We start from the raw sequence: 18337 nt of genomic DNA, 5'->3' as shown, positions 1-18337 counted from the left end.
CCCCCCCCCCCCCCCCCCCCCCCCCATTGGCTACGGGCCTGATAATCTGTATGAGAGGGTTACAGTCTAGGGGAAGGCACAAGCCCTTTTTTACCTTTATTTATATGGGACCGGAAAAAAAAAATTCCTAACATTTTTGTCCTCCAGTGCCCCACATCCCCGTTCCTACGGGACTGCGACAGTGAGCACGATAAGTTGAAAATCACCACCATACTCCCCCCCCACACACACACCCACACGCACGCACACCGTGTTTTCAAATTGTCGAACCGCCCTTGAAACAGCTTGAGAAGAAAATTGAATCGCTGAAGGCAGAAGTGAGTCTGCCGCACCACTCAATTGACAAACCACTGGCAAAGTTGTGTACACGTCGACAGCTGGAGTCGACGTTAATATCGTGTCATTCAATACAATACAACACAATACATTTACAGAGACGTCCGATATGCAGACGGATAGACAGCGCACAAACGATATGGTGACAATTAGAAAAGGTAAGTTCGTTGAAGCAGTTTTAATTATTATGCTAGGGTCAGACTACCAACTGACAGCACACAATTGGCCAATGTTATGCTTTCACGACTTCTACGACTGTCCATCGTAAGTTTACGTCTGCGACTAGCGGTCATACCAGTCATACGTGGACACGTGTTTGTCATCTATTTCACGGAAGCCGGAACATTGTATGTGAATTTCAAACTATATTAGTGGCACTATTAGTAGTAATAATAAGAATTGTGGTTTAGTCGTAGATTTACGTTTACGTGCGAAACTAGGCTTGAACGATATTTTGTGAAATTAGGCCCTGAGCGCTCTTTACAACTCGATTCTCGTCTATAATCCATTAGTTGTTAATCTGAGCGCACCAGTCGAAAGTCGGGAGTTGAGGATATTACAACAAGCCATATTATTATCTTGATTGGTCCCCCACCGGTTCAACCGAAGGGGACTATAGGTTTCATCTCCGTCCTCCTGTCTGTCTGTCCGTCCGTCTGCTTGTTCATCCGTCCGTCTATCTCACATATACTTTTCCTGATGTTTTGTTGTTGTTTTTGTTTTGCTTTTTAAAGCCTTGAGATATTGAGCTGAAATGTTGTGTATAGCTTTATAATGGACGGTTACAGACCACGTTTGACTTTCATGGCAATTCACACATTTTGGACGGAGTTATGGCCCTTGAACTTAGGAGATATAAAAATTAGTTTTCCAGACTTTTGTTTTGCAATGTCTGAAGATATTAATATGAAATGTTGTATATGCCTTTATCAAAGAAAAGAAATGTTTTTATTTAACGACGTACATTTTATTTACGGTTATATGGCGTCAGACATATGGTTAAAGACCACACAGATTTTGAGAGGAAACCCGTTGTCGCCACTACATGGGCTACTCTTTCCGATTAGCAGCAAGGGATCTTTTATTTGCGCTTCCCACAGGCAGGATAGCACAGACCATGGCCTTTGTTGAACCAGTTATGGATCACTGGTCGGTGCAAATGGTTTACCCATTGAGCCTTGCGGAGCACTCACTCAGGGTTTGGAGTCGGTATCTGGATTAAAAATCCCATGCCTCGACTGGGATCTGAACCCAGTACCTACCAGCCTGTAGACCGATGGCCTAACCACGACGCCACCGAGGCCGGTGCCTTTATTATGTACTGTTACTGATCAAGTTTAACTTTTATGGTGATTTACCCTCTTTTTACAGAAGTATGCAGAATCTTGTCCTTTTTTTTTTTTTATATATATCTCCAGTAATAGCATAGAAATGTTTAATCTTTATAGTATGTTAAACATTATTTATAAAATTTAGCCCCCCCCCCCCCCCCCCCCCCCCCCATGGATTTTGGTCAGGGTACGGCCCTGGTATGGCCCTTGAATTTAGGAGATCCAAAAACATTTGAGTTCGGTAGGGAACATGTATTGCTTTAGCAGTACTCTCACAATGCTTGTTTAAATAGAGTAGAACCAAAAATATACATATTGGTGCCATTCGCCTTCCCACGGGCATGAATGTTAGTTTTGTAATATGTTGTTCATGCTATCTGAAACGTGGAATTTGAATTTGTTAAAGATTTTTTTCATCAAATTCGCTACACCGTGGAATAAATGAATGAATAAATGTTTAACTACACCCCCAGCATGTGAAGACATTCATTCCACGGTGTAGTGGCCATTTTAGCACTATATCGTACGATACATACTATTGTAACATTTTAATACTATATACACGCGTCTGAAATATTTCACAATAGCGTGGTATCCGTTTCAATAATAAATTGTAACCTAGTTACATATTATTTTTAAATTTTGTTGCTGGGAACACGCATCTAAAATCCGTTACTAAACCCTTGTTCATTCATTCATTCTTCATCCATCCATCCATCCATCCATCCATCCATCCATCCATCCATCCATCCATCCATCCATCCATCCATCCATTCATCCATCCATTCATCCATTCATTCATTTCAACTTACTTTCGTGCTTATATCCAGTTAAGGTTCAAGCGCGCTATCTGGGCTCTCTGTCATGGGCGTACATAGGATTTTGAAAAGGGGGGTTCCAAAATAGATTGCAGAGATATTGGGCATATATTTCTATGTTGAGTAAATATAATAATGTCAGATATCAATGTCAGATATATTAAATTATTAAAAAAAGCGATTTCGGGGGGGGGGGGGGGGTGTCGGTTTAACCCATCGAACCCCCCCCCCCCCCCCTATGTACGTCCATGTCTGTCTAGGACTTTGGGTTAGTTACATGTTAGTAGTTAGTGAGAGAGAAGAGGGTGTAGTGGTTTACACCTATCCATAGAGTCGTTAAAACTCACTCTGGGTAGGAGCCGGTACCGGGCTGCGAACCCAGTACCTACCAGCCTTATATCCGATGGTTTAACCATGACATCATCAAGGCCGGTCAAACCCTTATGCCTATTTAACACTATATTGTAGTTACATACTGTTTGTATATGTTTTTATGTTCTTTTTAAAGTTGGTGGGTTTATTGTTGTTGTTTAAAGGCACAACTAGCGCACATTGATTTATTAATCATCGGCTATTGAATGTCAAACCTTTGGTAATGTTCACAGAGAGAAAACCTGCTACATTTTTTCCATTAGTAGCAAGGCCGGATGTTTTATATGCACCATCCCACAGACAAAATATCACGTACCACAGCCTTTGATATACCAGTGGTGGTGCATTGGCTAGAGCGACAAATAGCATACAATGTTTTGTTACCAGGAAGTTTTGTTACTAAAATGCGTTACAAAAACCGTATGCCTATTTTAAATAGTATTTAACACTATATTATAATACATACTATTTTTGTATTTCTTTTTTTACCAGGCTCACGTATCCGATATTTGATACAAAACCCATTGTATACGATGACTGATATGTAAGTAAACATTTACTGTTGTCAAGGCCTTCAATCTACGTCATAGCGGATTATTTAAAGACGCAGACCCTAGTTTCAACCTGTGAAAATAGACACTAAGTTTAGTTAACCTATAAACCTGCAACACATCTAGATAAGGTTAAACCGGGGAGCAGCTAGTGTCTGTTATGTTATATTTAAACAGGGAACTACCGTCTAATCCAACTAGTGCCTTTCTAGATACGGTTAAACCGGGGAGCAGCTAGTGTCTGTTATGTTATATTTAAACAGGGAACTACCGTCTAAACCAACTAGTGCCTTTCTAGATACGGTTAAACCGGGGAGCAGCTAGTGTCTGTTATGTTATATTTAAACAGGGAACTACCGTCTAAACCAACTAGTGCCTTTCTAGATACGGTTAAACCGGGGAGCAGCTAGTGTGTGTTATGTTATATTTAAACAGGGAACTACCGTCTAAACCAACTAGTGCCTTTCTAGATACGGTTAAACCGGGGAGCAGGCAGTGTGTGTTATGTTATATTTAAACAGGGAACTACCGTCTAATCCAACTAGTGCCTTTCTAGATACGGTTAAACCGGGGAGCAGCTAGTGTCTGTTATGTTAAATTTAAACAGGGAAATACCGTCTAAACCAACTAGTGCCTTTCTCGATAACTATTACTTCTCAGACGGACGAGCGTTTTTAGAATTATGAAAAATACAGTTTGCGATATTAACCACTTCAGAACCACTTCAGGTGTACGGAAATTAATATTCAAAATAATAAAATGCAAGTACTTCTAATTCAATGACATTTAATAATAACGTCCGAATATTGTTACATACCCTATAGATATATATATATATATATAAATATATAATAGCTATAGCTGGTATTCAAAACTTGTGGCACTATGTTTCAATCGTTTCTCAACCGAAATAGTGTAACAAATGGACACACAAACCCAAAAATGTATGACCAACCATACTCACTATATCCCCATTGAAGTACTTGCATCATTATTAACAAAATAAATTTTTCAACAACATAAAAAAAATTGCCCGCCATTTTAAATTTGCTAAATAGAGGGAAGCAACTCGCCCTGCACATTAAAAAAAGTATTGACTTAATGTGCGCCCTGCATTACTCTTACACCTACTCAGGTGGTCTGTTAGGGGGCCACATATTTCATAAATCTGAACGACAAAGCCCTAATACATGATCAGGGTCGTATCTCTACACAATGTAGAGTACAGTGGGCACTTGTGGTTGGTTCCATTAATCTATCTAGTGCCTCGTCTATAGTACAGTCACTCCCGTGGAGATCATTTACTTAAAATTTCATCCTTCTTGCATCGCCATAAAGATATAACACCACGGTAATTAGATAATATTTTATTTTAAATTTAATTAATATTGTTTTAATGTTGGACTATTTTCAGACTAAAACTTCACGGAAGCTGGATTCCTGTGTTTGTTTGTTTGGGATTACTGGTGACGTCGATGTTCTGTACCATTTGTGAAAGACAATTTATGGAATCTTCAAAACCAGTTGTTGCTGATAAATACGTGACGTTTCTACCTCTATTCCTGTCACTAGCGGAACTTCTGTCATGTTTATTTACCTTTGTAGCGAAAAGTTCTCAAGGGGAAGTAACTCACAAAGAAGCGGTATCAATTTTGACGTGCGCTCATTTTGGTGGAACGTTACTTACAAACATTCTACATAGGAACAGTCAAATAGAAAGTACTATCGCGGCAGGATACACCGAAGCACTACTGACGATGGTTTTGGTCCTTTACTGCAGGGGCTATTTCGAAAACTACAAAAAGGCTTCTTATGTTTTTATTCTAGTTTTTGGCGCAATTGGAGCAACAATTAGTTACCCAAACGCGTTAACTATCAATAAACTATCATTATTAAAAGTTAGTTCTTTATGTTTTATAATTTTGAGAAACATATGTTGCAAACATCTGCACGAAGAATACACTGTCGTGAAATATCGATCAGTTTTAACCTTGACCTTCGCAACCTTGAACTTCATGTTAGTCGGTCTCTTACTGGTAATCTACCTTTCTCAGAAATGGATCGTTGTCGTTGGTTGGCTGTTTTGCGCTTGCGTTTGTCACGTGACATGTACGTATTTGGTTTCAGTGTATCTGTTAAAAAGATTCAGCGTGACTACAGTGGCGGTGTTGGGTGTGTCGATGCAGTTGCTGCGGAATGTGTTTCTTGTGACGTCATCAGCAAGACCAGACGTCATTGTTGAATTAGCGGCCATGATGGTTGTGATTGCGAGTCTCTTGCTGTACATCAGAGAATCTTTAGAAAACCACTTACCAGAGACAAAGACAGGTAAAAACAAAAAAATTAAACTTAAAGTGTTATTATCACTTTTGTGTTATGTTCAAACCAATCAAACTGAATTAAGATTTTACCGCATACACCGCTTTAAAGGTATATGCCAGTAGATTTTAGTGACATAGCGTGGTTTATTCCGGGGGGGGGGGGGGGGGGAGGGGGTTCGAATATAAACCTATAGTCCGTCCCATCATTCTATACAAACGTGTGGTTTTTTTGTAAATGATTTAAAGGGACAGACCCTAGTTTTTAAACACTAAGACATGTTTTTCATTATTGGAGCCGGAAACTAGTTAGGAATTAAAGGGACAGACCCTAGTTTTTAAACACTAAGACATGTTTTTCACTATTGGAGCCGGAAACTAGTTAGGAATTAAAGGGACAGACCCTAGTTTTTAAACACTGAGACATGTTTTTCACTATTGGAGCCGGAAACTAGTTAGGAATAAAAGGGACAGACCCTAGTTTTTAAACACTGTTTTTGATAACTAAAATCAAACATCACTTATATTTTAGTGTTTAGATTATCCATTTCCGTACAACCAAAATGTTTCTGGTCATCCTGGCGTTTCTAATACCACAAAAAATAATTTTTCATATTTTTTAAAAACGCACGTGCGTCTGAGAAGTAACGGTTATGGAGTCGCGTTTTAGTCTATTTTTAGGGGTATTTCAACATCACAGACTCTTGATTCACTCTGTTGTATCCAAATCTGTTACAGGTCTGTAATTTAACCAAACTTAGTGTCCATTATCATGGGTCAAAACTAGGGTCTAGGTGAACAATATGCCTTAGAGTTTAAAAACTAGGGTCTAGGTGAACAATATGCCTTAGACTTTAAAAACTAGGGTCTAGGTGAACAATATGCCTTAGAGTTTAAAAACTAGGGTCTAGGTGAACAATATGCCTTAGAGTTTAAAAACTAGGGTCTAGGTGAACAATATGCCTTAGAGTTTAAAAACTAGGGTCTAGGTGAACAATATGCCTTAGACTTTAAAAACTAGGGTCTAGGTGAACAATATGCCTTAGAGTTTAAAAACTAGGGTCTAGGTGAACAATATGCCTTAGACTTTAAAAACTAGGGTCTAGGTGAACAATATGCCTTAGAGTTTAAAAACCAGTCTGTCACTTTAAGGTTTGTTTGACGTAAAAAGGAAAGTAAAAGTGTTTTGGAAATAACAACAAAATACTATTTTTGTGTGAAAGTTACAAAACAATCGGCTCAGAAATAGTAAATTCCATAGTATGAAAAAAATGCGTTCTTTGTGGGATGGAATATAGGTTGCATAGTACCAAAGAAGAGAGTTCCGTGTCAAATATGTACTGAGTAAAAGCAGCTGTGGGTGTGATTGGTAGTAATATGTGACACTGATTATTTGTGTAAATACACTTATTCAGCAAAAATGACGGTTGCTATTAAAAATATTAATTAAATTTCTTAAATGATACGTCACACACACACACACACACACACACACACACACACACACACACACACACACACACACACACACATTTTCTTGCAGGTAGATTAGATGTGAAGTGCCACATTTTCTATTGCTGTACTTCCTGGGTGTGTTGAAACTCTGCTTATATCCGTTTTATTAGTAAACATTAATATTATCGGCAATAGGAATTGCTTTGATCCATTAGAACCTATAGCCTCTATTAGAAACATATTATCTGCCCTTGATTTGCAGAGCCACTAAATTATTTTCGGCGCCTTAACGCTCCAGTCGCTTGCAACAAGGGAGGAAATGTTTTATTTAACGACGCACTCAACACATTTTATTTACGGTTATATGGCGTCAGACATATGGCTAAGGACCATACAGATTTTGAGAGGAAACCCGCTGTCGCCTCTACATGGGCTACTCTTTCCGATTAGCAGCAAGGGATCTTTTATTTGCGCTTCCCACAGGCAGGATAGCACAAACCATGGCCTTTGTTGAACCAGTTATGGATCACTGGTCGGTGTAAGTGGTTTACACCTACCCATTGAGCCTTGCGGAGCACTCACTCAGGGTTTGCAGTCGGTATCTGGATTAAAAATCCTATGCCTCGACTGGGATCCGAACCCAGTACCTACCAGCCTGTAGACCGATGGCCTAACCACGACGCCACCGAGGCCGGTCGCTTGCAACAAAGGCCCTTTGTTATTACTGAATTGTGGAGTAGTTGTCGACTTGTTCTTTTATTTTTTGACGTTGATAAAGTTTTCTATTACTATTATTGTTTGTCAGATTGTGTGCAATCTGCTTCTTTTACAGAAAAGAAAATGTATAATATGTTTTGTGCTCAACAGAAATACTTACGAACACGACTTGGGGGGTGGGGACCAAGAAAAATGGCTCATTGATGACTGACTCGTTAAAACGGCACCTTAATAAAGTTTTGATATTTGCCAGTAATATGCATGTGTTTGTGTATATATCACTGTGTACGAACTGAAGTGTACATTAATTTGACTAGATGACTAGCTGCGATTTCTGTACCGCTAGCTGCATTATTAACTACAACCTATGCATAATGAAACTAACGATACAGAAATTCACTTCCTCGCCTAACGATAAGGTTTCTACTGTCTGACTCGCAAACAAATCGACGAGTCCAATGTCATTGTCAGACGGACATAGTGTAGCGGACACAATTTCATATGTAATTTAATAGTTACGATCGACTATCTACCTGCAATTAATAATATTAGGCCTATGCACAACCATTAAGCATTCCATAGTATATATATTCACTGGCGAAGGAAGCAGGGGGGTAAGGGGGGCACTTTTTAGAAATTTTGCTTTATAATAGTGTAAAAGTGTGTACATATAAAAGTGTGGCCCCCTCCCCACACTTTTTGGCACCTTCCTGCGCCACTAATATATGTGTGTGTGTGTGTGTGTGTGTGTGTGTGTGTGTGTGTGTGTGTGTGTGTGTGTGTGTGTGTGTGTGTGTGTGTGTGTGTGTGTGTGTGAAAATGCGTTCCCCGAAGGACGCACTATAAACATATGTTTCTATTATCTATTATCTATATTGGTTACTGTCACACACAATTCATTAAAACTGCAGGTGTGTTTGTATGTTTAAATGAAATTATGATAATTAATGTGAGGCGAGATTGCAGCTTTGAAACAAAAAACAAAAAATTTCCATGCAAGAAAATCAAAACAATCAGGGTGTGTGACAGCTTGCTAGATTCATTTAACACATGGTCAGTTATAACAAAACGCAATTTCATCAACTTAATTTTTACCTGTATCATTCTTTTGTCTACATGTTTTTCAGGACATCTTAAAAACTTGCGATTTTGTTTTAAATCTTGTGCATTTAAAATATCTCCTGCTTTTCAAACACAAACCTCCTGCTTTGTTTTGACTAAAGGTTGACAGGTTTGCATCTATATGATTAGCCTAATATTGCACTGTAAATATTCTTATAACTTTAGAGTGAGGTTCGTTCGAATCGCCCCAGCGTTTGCCCTTGGATGTGACATGTGCCAAGACTATTTATTGGCCAGATGGTACATCGTTCAAAAGTTTGTTTTATTTAACAACACCACTATAATAATTGATTTATCAATCCTCGGCTATTAGATTTCAAATATTTACGGAAACCCTCTTTTTCATTAGCAGCAAGGGATCCTATATATGCACTTTCTCAAACACACGTCACGGCCATTGATATACTAGACATGGGGCACTCTTTGGGATTTTAAAAATGGGTCCACTGCAGCGGTGTTCGATCCTTCGACCAAACCACCTCAGGCCAGCGCTCTACGAACCGAGCTAGGACCGGCGTCGTGGTTAGGCCATCGGTCTACAGGCTGGTAGGTACTGGTTTCGGATCCCAGTCGAGGCATGGGATTTTTAATCCAGATACCGACTCCAAACCCTGAGTGCTCCGCAAGGCTCAATGGGTAGGTGTAAACCACTTGCACCGACCAGTGATCCATAACTGGTTCAACAAAGGCCATGGTTTGTGCTATCCTGCCTGTAGGAAGGGGAAATAAAAGATCCCTTGCTGCCTGTCGTAAAAGAGTAGTATATGTGGCGACAGCGGGTTTCCTCTAAAAAAAGAGTGTCAGAATGACCATATGTTTGACGTCCAATAGCCGATGATAAGCTAAAAAATTAAAGTGCTCTAGTGGCGTCGTTAAATAAAACAAACTTTGTTTTAACTGAGCTAGATTCTGCACATACGCACAATGTTCAAATATATAGCTCAGTCGATAGAGCACTCGTCTGTGGTTCTTGGGTTCTTGTACCAGTCGTGGTGCACTGGCTGGAGCGAGAAATAGCCCAATGTGCCCACTCACGGGGATCGATCCCAAACCGACCGCGCATCAAGCGAACGCTTTACCACTGGGCTACACCCCGCCCCCAATCGACATAAACACCACGGATATAAATACTACCACCCCTCACACTTAAAGTGAATCAGAAAAAATTGGGGGTCAAGCTGCTCATTTGAGAGATAGTCTATGACTACCCTAGTTCCGCACAAAATTTAAGTACTTGTTTTTTACAGGTACCTTATACATGTTTCAAGCACAAGGCTACTTGACACGGTGGTACTAGATGAAATAAAATTTCATAATTTTTTTGCCCATACTCTTCAAAAAACGTAAGGAAACCTGAAATATTAATATCAATTATTAGACCACAGACATCCTAATAAAGAACGTTCAGGTCTGTTTATCAACACACCGAAACACATTCCATAGTTTGCACATCCATCACGCAGTTGTACCGTACACGTGCGTGGGGTGTCATTCTCGATTTTGACACTTTCCAGGAAGGTCCATTAATCACTGTGGAACATTATTTCTGTCAATCTTTTTCATTCTGTTGATCATATAGTTGTTATTGTTTTGTTTTTAGTCATTTTTATTGTTTCAATTTGCGATTTACTGATAAAAAAAACCCGTCAACTTTCAAATTTCACTTTTGACCCCAATCGTCCTTCAAGATCTTTGGTGGTCATAAAACCTACTGTACTACTGAACTACCGGTTGTAATGTTTGCCCAATTAATTCACTACTATCATATAACCATTCCCCACAGCTAATATACCTTACAATTTTGGCAATTGTAAATTCTTATTAGAGTTCCCCTACTTTTTTTGAACCAACACACTCACATGTATCACCAATCACAGGACTTGTGGTGTTAACTTCTCCAAAAGTTGGGTTCACCTCGAACTTTGACCCAGCCGGAAGTTATTTGGTTTAGTACTACCTAAAGCATCTCGGTATGTTAATCTTTGGCTGTTGGATATCAAACATTTGGTAATTCTGACATATAGAGAGGAAACCCTCTACATGTTCTCCATTAGTATGAATGAACTTTTATATGCATCATACCACAGACAACATAGCGCATACCACGGCTTTTCATATACCAGTCGTGGTGCACTGGCTGGAGCGAGAAATAGCCCAACGGACCCACCGACGGGGATCGATCCTAGACCGATTGCATTTTTACATTATTAAAATTGCAGTTTAATTACATTTTGTCTAACTTAGAATATGACCATCTGGGGCGGGAAGTAACCCAGTGGTCAATCTAATTAAAATTAGCTCCACTATTACATGTGAGCTCATTTTAATCAGATTGCTCAGTGGTAAAGCGCTCGCTTGATGCGCGGTCGGTTTTGGAATCGATCCCCGTCAGTGGGCCCATTGGGCTATTTCTCGCTTCAGCCAGTGCACCACGACTGGTATATCAAAGGCTACTAATGAAAACATGTAGCGGATTTCCTCTCAAAGACTATATGTCCAAAATTACTAAATGTTTGACATCCAATAGCCGATGATTAATAAATCAATATGCTCTTAAAAAAAAAAAGACCATTTGTACGAACGAATTTGTTATTTCTTCCAACGGCCAAACAAAATTTGAATTAAGGGGAGGGGAAAAGGAAGTCGAGAATTGGATGCGGAAGGGACGAGTAGGTGGGAGGGAGGGGGGACGGGGGAGGGGGTAGAAGAGACAAAGAGAAGAAGAGGGGTAGAGAGGGAGAAAAACCGAATTGCCATCATATATAAAGTAGGTTACTTCTATCGAACATTTTGATGCACGTTTACATGTAGCCCGAGTACTCTGACGGTAAGTCCAGCCAGTGCACCACGACTGGTATATCAAAGGCCGTGGTATGTACTACCTTGTCTGTGTGATGGTGCACATAAAAGATCCCTTGCTGGTAATCGAAAAGAGTAGCCCATAAAGTGGCGACAGCGGGTTTCCTCTCTTAATATCTGTGTGGTTCTTAACCATATGTCTTACACCATATAACCATAAATAAAATGTGTTGAGTGCGTCATTAAATAAAACATTTCTTTCTTCTTCTTCTTTTCTTTCTGACGGTAAGAGCTAGACGGACATTTGGACAGATATATATATATATATATACGAGTCCAGGACAAAATCCCACAGTACAAAATCTACCCGGACAGAATCCCACAGTACAAAACACCACAGGACAAATTCCCACACTCAAAAATTAAATTACATAGTAGTTAGTTCTATATTTATTTTCGTGCTTACATCCAATTAAGGTTCAAGCACGCTGTCACGGGCACACAGTTCAGCTTCCTGAGCCGTCTGTCCAGGACAGATAATAACATTCCAGCTGGTATGGCATCCCTGCGTGAGAACACCCCGGATGGTGCAGATGAACTACTATCCTACTTCGACAGGACCTATGTTACAGGAAGCTATCGCCGTGCTCAACCAGGTCATGGTCAGATTGGCATTTGGGTCAAAAGGATTCATCCACTTTGCCCACCAGCTGTGTGGAACGTCCACGAGGCTACACCAACAACCAGTGTGAGGGCTGGAACAATCGCTTCACGCACCTTATTGGATACAGCCATCCAACCATTTGGATACTCATTGAAGCCATTCAGAAGGAGGACTGCTTCGTTCGCATCCAAATCAGTGAGGACTTGATTGGGAATCCACCTACAAAGCGAGTGAGACGAAAGCAGAAGAATTTGCAGGCACGCCTACTCACCCTGTGCCAGGATCGCCAATCAGGACGTAAGCAGTTACAGAGCTTCTTCGTGGTGTTGGCTACAATATCCGATGGAAAGTTACTCTGTGATTTTATTGTGTATATTAATAAATAAAGAAAATAAAATGTTTAAATTTTATTGTGGGATTTTGTCCCTATTTTCACTTTGTGGGATTATGTCCTGTGGTATTTTGTACTGTGGGATTATGTCCGGGTAGATTTCGTACTGTGGGATTTTGTCCTGTGAGATTTTGTCCGGATACCAATATATATATATATATATATATATATATATATATGACATGGGGCGATTACATGACAAAAGTAATCGATTATCATTACTTAAGAATGTCATGATTACGATTACGATAACAAGGAAAATGAAAGTAATCGATTACGATTGCGATTACACTGCCCAGTAATCATGATTACAATCATAATTACATTTTTACAAATATGAACTATTTTTGATGACTGTGTCAAAATTACCAGATTTTGACATTCAATAGTCCATAATTAATTAATCAATGTACTACAGTAGTGTCGTTAAACAAAACAAACTTTACTTATTACATGAATATTTAAAACATATTATTATGTTTAACGACAAAACGTAATTACATGTGTGTTAATCCCCAAGCTGCTAAAAGAAACCAAAGCATGCCTCTTTAATCGCCGAACTGCTCTAGTTCAGTGTCACATAAAACAAGAGGTATAGTTTACAGTTATCACAGGTACGAGTTGTTAACTATGATCATTTGGCAATACATCAAAAGTGAATGCGATCGGTTGTACATAGCCTATTGTGCTTGTGTTATGTACACAAGCACAAAAGGCTATGTTTTTTATTCTACGACAAGGCAGATGTCATAATATTTCTATCCAGTGCCAACTAAAATTATTTGACTGCATGGTTTTACCAGTCCTATTATATGTCATTAACTGAAAAATTATGTAACCAATTTATAAAATTGTTATTACCTGTAAGAAAATCTACACCATTGTATATAGTATATGGAGAACTTGGACGTTACCCGGTATATATTACCGTAAAAATAAGAATGATCATTTTCTGGTATCGACTAATTACTGGAAAACAGTCCAAGTTGTCATTATTGGTGTACACATTATTACTGAATGATGTTAATAATAACTTTTATAATCACAAATGGATTATGTATGTTAAATCTGTTTTAGATGATATTGGTTGTACATATATATGGTTATCACAATGCAATGCTATTACTAGTGCTTCCATGTTGAAAACGTATATTAATACAAAGCTTACGGATCAATACTTACAATCATGGTATACTTATATTGATAACTCATCCAAAGCTTCAAATTATAAATTATTTTAAAATACTGTTGAATTTGAGACATACATCACAATTATAGAGAGAAAACATTGGTGTCTATTATTACGCTTCAGATTATCAAACTATAATCTTCCAATTGAAACGGGCAGATGGAAAAATGTACCACTACAAAATAGAATATGTCCATTGTGTAATATAGGAGATGAGTTTCATTATATATTTACATGTTTGTTTTTTAAGAATGAAAGAAAGCGTTACTTACCATCTTTCTGTCAGTCTAAACCAAATATATATACATTTTATAAATTATTCAACTCGAAGAAAGCTGGTGTCCTTAGAAAACTTTCTATATTTTGTAATCTAATTATGAATACTTTCAAATCCTCTGGCTGATATTCTGTGTATGTTTTTTTATTTATTAATATGTATTTATTATATTTATGTACATTTATGTACATCCACCATCTTGTTACAATTATATTGACTGCTGTATGTATATATATCCTCATATGCCGTAGACTACGGCCTGAGTGTAAATAAAGTTCAGTTCAGGCAGACTCTTCTTTTGTTAGTCTTAATGACGGATAGCGCACAACCTTAATCTCGTGTCTGTAAGCTTGACTGGGCAGCCAAATCCACACACAGCAATACGTTATTTAACATATATAACCCGTCCCTCCAAAGCATCACTACAATCGTTACAATTTTAGGTAACCATTGATATAAAGTAATATAACCCACAAATTAAAAAAGAAAGATTAAAAGAATAGGGTATTTTTTTTAGTGTTCTACCGGTTCAGAAAATATTTTGCTCCAGCACTTTCTTGCCACGTGACTTCTGGAGAATCAATTGTTTCAGTCAACTTGTAAACTAACACTTGACAGGTAAAAAGCCATAAAAAAAGAAGAAAAAAAGACAGGACAAAACGTCACAGGAAAAAAAAGTCACAACTTTTAATTTAAAAAAATATATTAGGCAATGTGTAACTAACTGACTCCTAGTTTCTTTCGATATTAGTTTGGTCGTTGTTTTATTTGACTAAAAAACATAGCAAACACCAAACACATTATAGATGAACACCTAGATACATGTACGTTTTAAAAAATATTTACTTATAATAATGATTTGAAATGCAACATTAGCCCGAAATAAAAATATAGAAAACAATAGATCGAGTTTGATCCGTGACGTCACTGTTACCGGTGACACCAGAAAGAAAACAAACATGTTAAAAGGATACAAACTCAGGATAGTCCCTTTGCTCAGTGCTGCACCCAACTACTAGCACTGTTACTTGAGTTGTTACCAAGCATATCAAAGAGGTTTGGTTAATAGGCATGTTTTCATAAGCTTATGTACGTTATAATATAATATAACCATATAACCATAATGGAAGGTGTTGGTATAAAACAGTTAAGGAGAATATAATAATATCTATACAGAACTCTATTTTAAACTAAGTAACCATAGATTCACGCTTTCCTATTATTTTGTATAAATATTTTCCTAACTTACATACTTTGTTTACATTGCTAGTAGGTAATAACTTTATTACTCTAAAGATACATGTCCAAATGTTCGACTAGCTCTCTTACGTACTCGGGCTAGTTTCCATGGATACCGCGTGACAAGACTTGGCACATCCCTTGGTGTTATAGTCATGGCGCTCTGGTTGGGGAAATAGTTTGAAATATACTCTGTAATATAATTTTCTTACACACCCGTTGGTGAGAACATCATGTGTTATTTTGTATAGCACATAGTTGTTTACACATGTAGGCCTACGTGTGTTAACAATTTCAAGACATACGACTGGCTGCTCCTAGGTGATGATTAGGTCACCAATGCCATACGTCGAATAATAATATTAAAAAAACAGCGCGATGGAAATCGATTACACTGTGACGTATAGTTAACCTAACAATCATGTGTCTGTGACGCGCAAGTCAGCTACATGTGCAAAGGGTTGTAAATATCTTTTAGTCGATAAATATGTTAAAAGTTGCATAAAACCTGATTTTTGTGGATATGTAAGAAATAGAATAATGTATTCGTGTCCGTTAGATACCATTATCTCACACCTCGTTAAAAAACTTATCAAACTCGCTTTCGCTCTTTAGATACATTTTAAAACAATTCGTTGTGAGAAAAATGGTATCTAACGGCCACTGATGTATTATTCTCTATATCACATGAATGAAGTTTTTGTTTCTCTTCCAGTTCATACTAACGAGATGTACACCCGGATGGAATTTCTCCTTTTTCTCCTCAGCATATTTGGAGTTATTGTCTGTGTGTTGCAACCGAGACTGAGTCAGCGAGACTTGGACAGCCTCAGCTATATAGGCCTTGTCTGAGAGCTCTTAAAGTATAGAAACATGCAACCCATGCATATGGCAACAGATAACAGATATCTTCCAATGTGGCTGACCAAAATCCGGAAATATATTCTCGCAAGTAGTCCGCTGTTTGAGTTTGATTATTTCAAGGCAGACAGCTTAGAAATAGCAAACTATTAGTCTGTCGTTGACAGGAAAGAGCATGCAGTTTTCAAACGTGTAGCTTTTTAATACTGAACACTTCTTATTGGGGGGGGGGGGGGGGGGGGGACGTAGCCCAGTGGTAAAACACACACCTTTAGGCAACTTCCTACGCCCGTGACCGTACATAATTGTGGTTTGTGGCCATATACCGTAGTTAGGGTTTTTAAGAAGTCTGCAGTTAGATTCTCGCATCTACTTGCTAATGCAGACATATTTTATTATTGTTCAAAACCTGTGCCACGTTCCATGAAGCGATCTTAGCTGTAAGATCACCTTAAATACATAACTTCCTAATGCGCTTAAGATGATCTTAATGCTAAGATCGCTTCGTGGAAAGGGACCCTGGTTGGCTACTACAAACGGCCTCGGTGGTGTCGTGGTTAAGCCATCGGACATAAAACTGGTAGGTACAGGGTTCGCAGCCCGGTACAGGCTCCCACCCAGAGCGAGTTTTAATTGCGCCCCCTCCCCCTCCTCACCGGTCTTGGAGAAAATCCCCAAAAGAGTCAAATTCGGCCAAAAAAAGATAGAAACATTTGGGCAAAATGAGCTGGGCTGAAGACTTTTCACCGTGTATTTCCATCATTCTACCAGGGTTTCTGCCAGAGGGTAAAACGGATATGACGCCATACCCAAAATACTTTCCAGATTTCTTTTTAAAGCTAACCTTTTGACAAAATTAATTACTCTTATCATTACTGTATGATTTTCTTAACCCTGACTCTAAACTTAACCCAATGTCTTTCTGAGGGAGGCTCTCCATATCCCCTGTTGACTGTGGTTGCATTCAATTCCGGGGCGGGACGTAGCCCAGTGGTAAAGCGTTCGCTCGATGCGCGGTCGGTTTGGGATCGATCCCCGTCGGTGGCCCATTGGGCTGTTTCTCGTTCCAGCCAATGCTCCACAACCGGTGTAACAAAGGCTGTGGTATGTACTACCATGTCTGTGAGATGGTGCAAATAAAAGATCCCTTGCTGCAAATCGAAAAGAGTAGCTCATGAAGTGGCGACAGCGGGTTTCCTCTCTATATATCTGTGTGTAACGAGTTACCAGTTATTATCAAATTTGTCCCGAGTGAAATAATTTCCACTTGTCACGAGCTTATTTCACAAGGGACATAAATTTTATAATAACTGGTACCGAATTTGTTATTCTATTTATTACCCCAGCTATTTGGTGTTTTTTTTTTAAAAGCCTTTATTTTCGGCTACACGTCCACGTATATAGAAACGATGTAAACTACTTTACTGTTCTGGGTATTGCATTAACGTTGTATTTTATTCACCGTTCACAAATAATTTTCAAAACCCAAAGTTCTATATATTCTGTAAAAAAAAAAAAAAATAATAATAATGCGAAAAATGCGAGCTCGTATTATTCGCATTAATAATATGACGCATTTATTTCTATGTTTTGTCTATGTGTCCCACATTATTAAAACAAAACAAAGATTAAAATTCTAACATATAACAACTAGAAAACAATTCATTGTAGGCAAGTCTAACTAACTGTTGACTAGTCCAGCAAGCTATGTGTCACACTCTTTTAAAACAAAGATTAAAATTCTAATACATTTATAAAACAACTGGATCACAATTCATTGTAGACGAGACATACTAATTGTACAATAATATAACAAGATGCCAGCCACGCGTGATGATTGCAGGATATTTGGCTATACTATCAAAAGCCAACGCGATACATCGCTTGTGATGGGTTT

At 38.5% G+C, this 18337-nt stretch overlaps 1 protein-coding gene across 1 annotated transcript; it reads left to right on the top strand.

The window, feature by feature from the left end:
* The first annotated feature begins 367 nt into the window (after positions 1-367).
* LOC121387041 lies at positions 368-16534 on the top strand. Its single transcript, XM_041518052.1, has 4 exons — positions 368-494; positions 3350-3401; positions 4823-5736; positions 16295-16534. The coding sequence occupies exons 1-4, from the start codon at positions 446-448 to the stop codon at positions 16429-16431; spliced, it is 1152 nt and encodes a 383-aa protein (XP_041373986.1). The 5' UTR covers positions 368-445; the 3' UTR covers positions 16432-16534.
* The last annotated feature ends 1803 nt before the right edge of the window (positions 16535-18337 follow it).

Source organism: Gigantopelta aegis, chromosome 13, assembly GCF_016097555.1.
Source record: "Gigantopelta aegis isolate Gae_Host chromosome 13, Gae_host_genome, whole genome shotgun sequence".
Taxonomy (NCBI): domain Eukaryota; kingdom Metazoa; phylum Mollusca; class Gastropoda; order Neomphalida; family Peltospiridae; genus Gigantopelta; species Gigantopelta aegis.
Note: the sequence above shows the minus strand (reverse complement) of the source record. Positions and strands in the feature narration are given on the sequence as shown.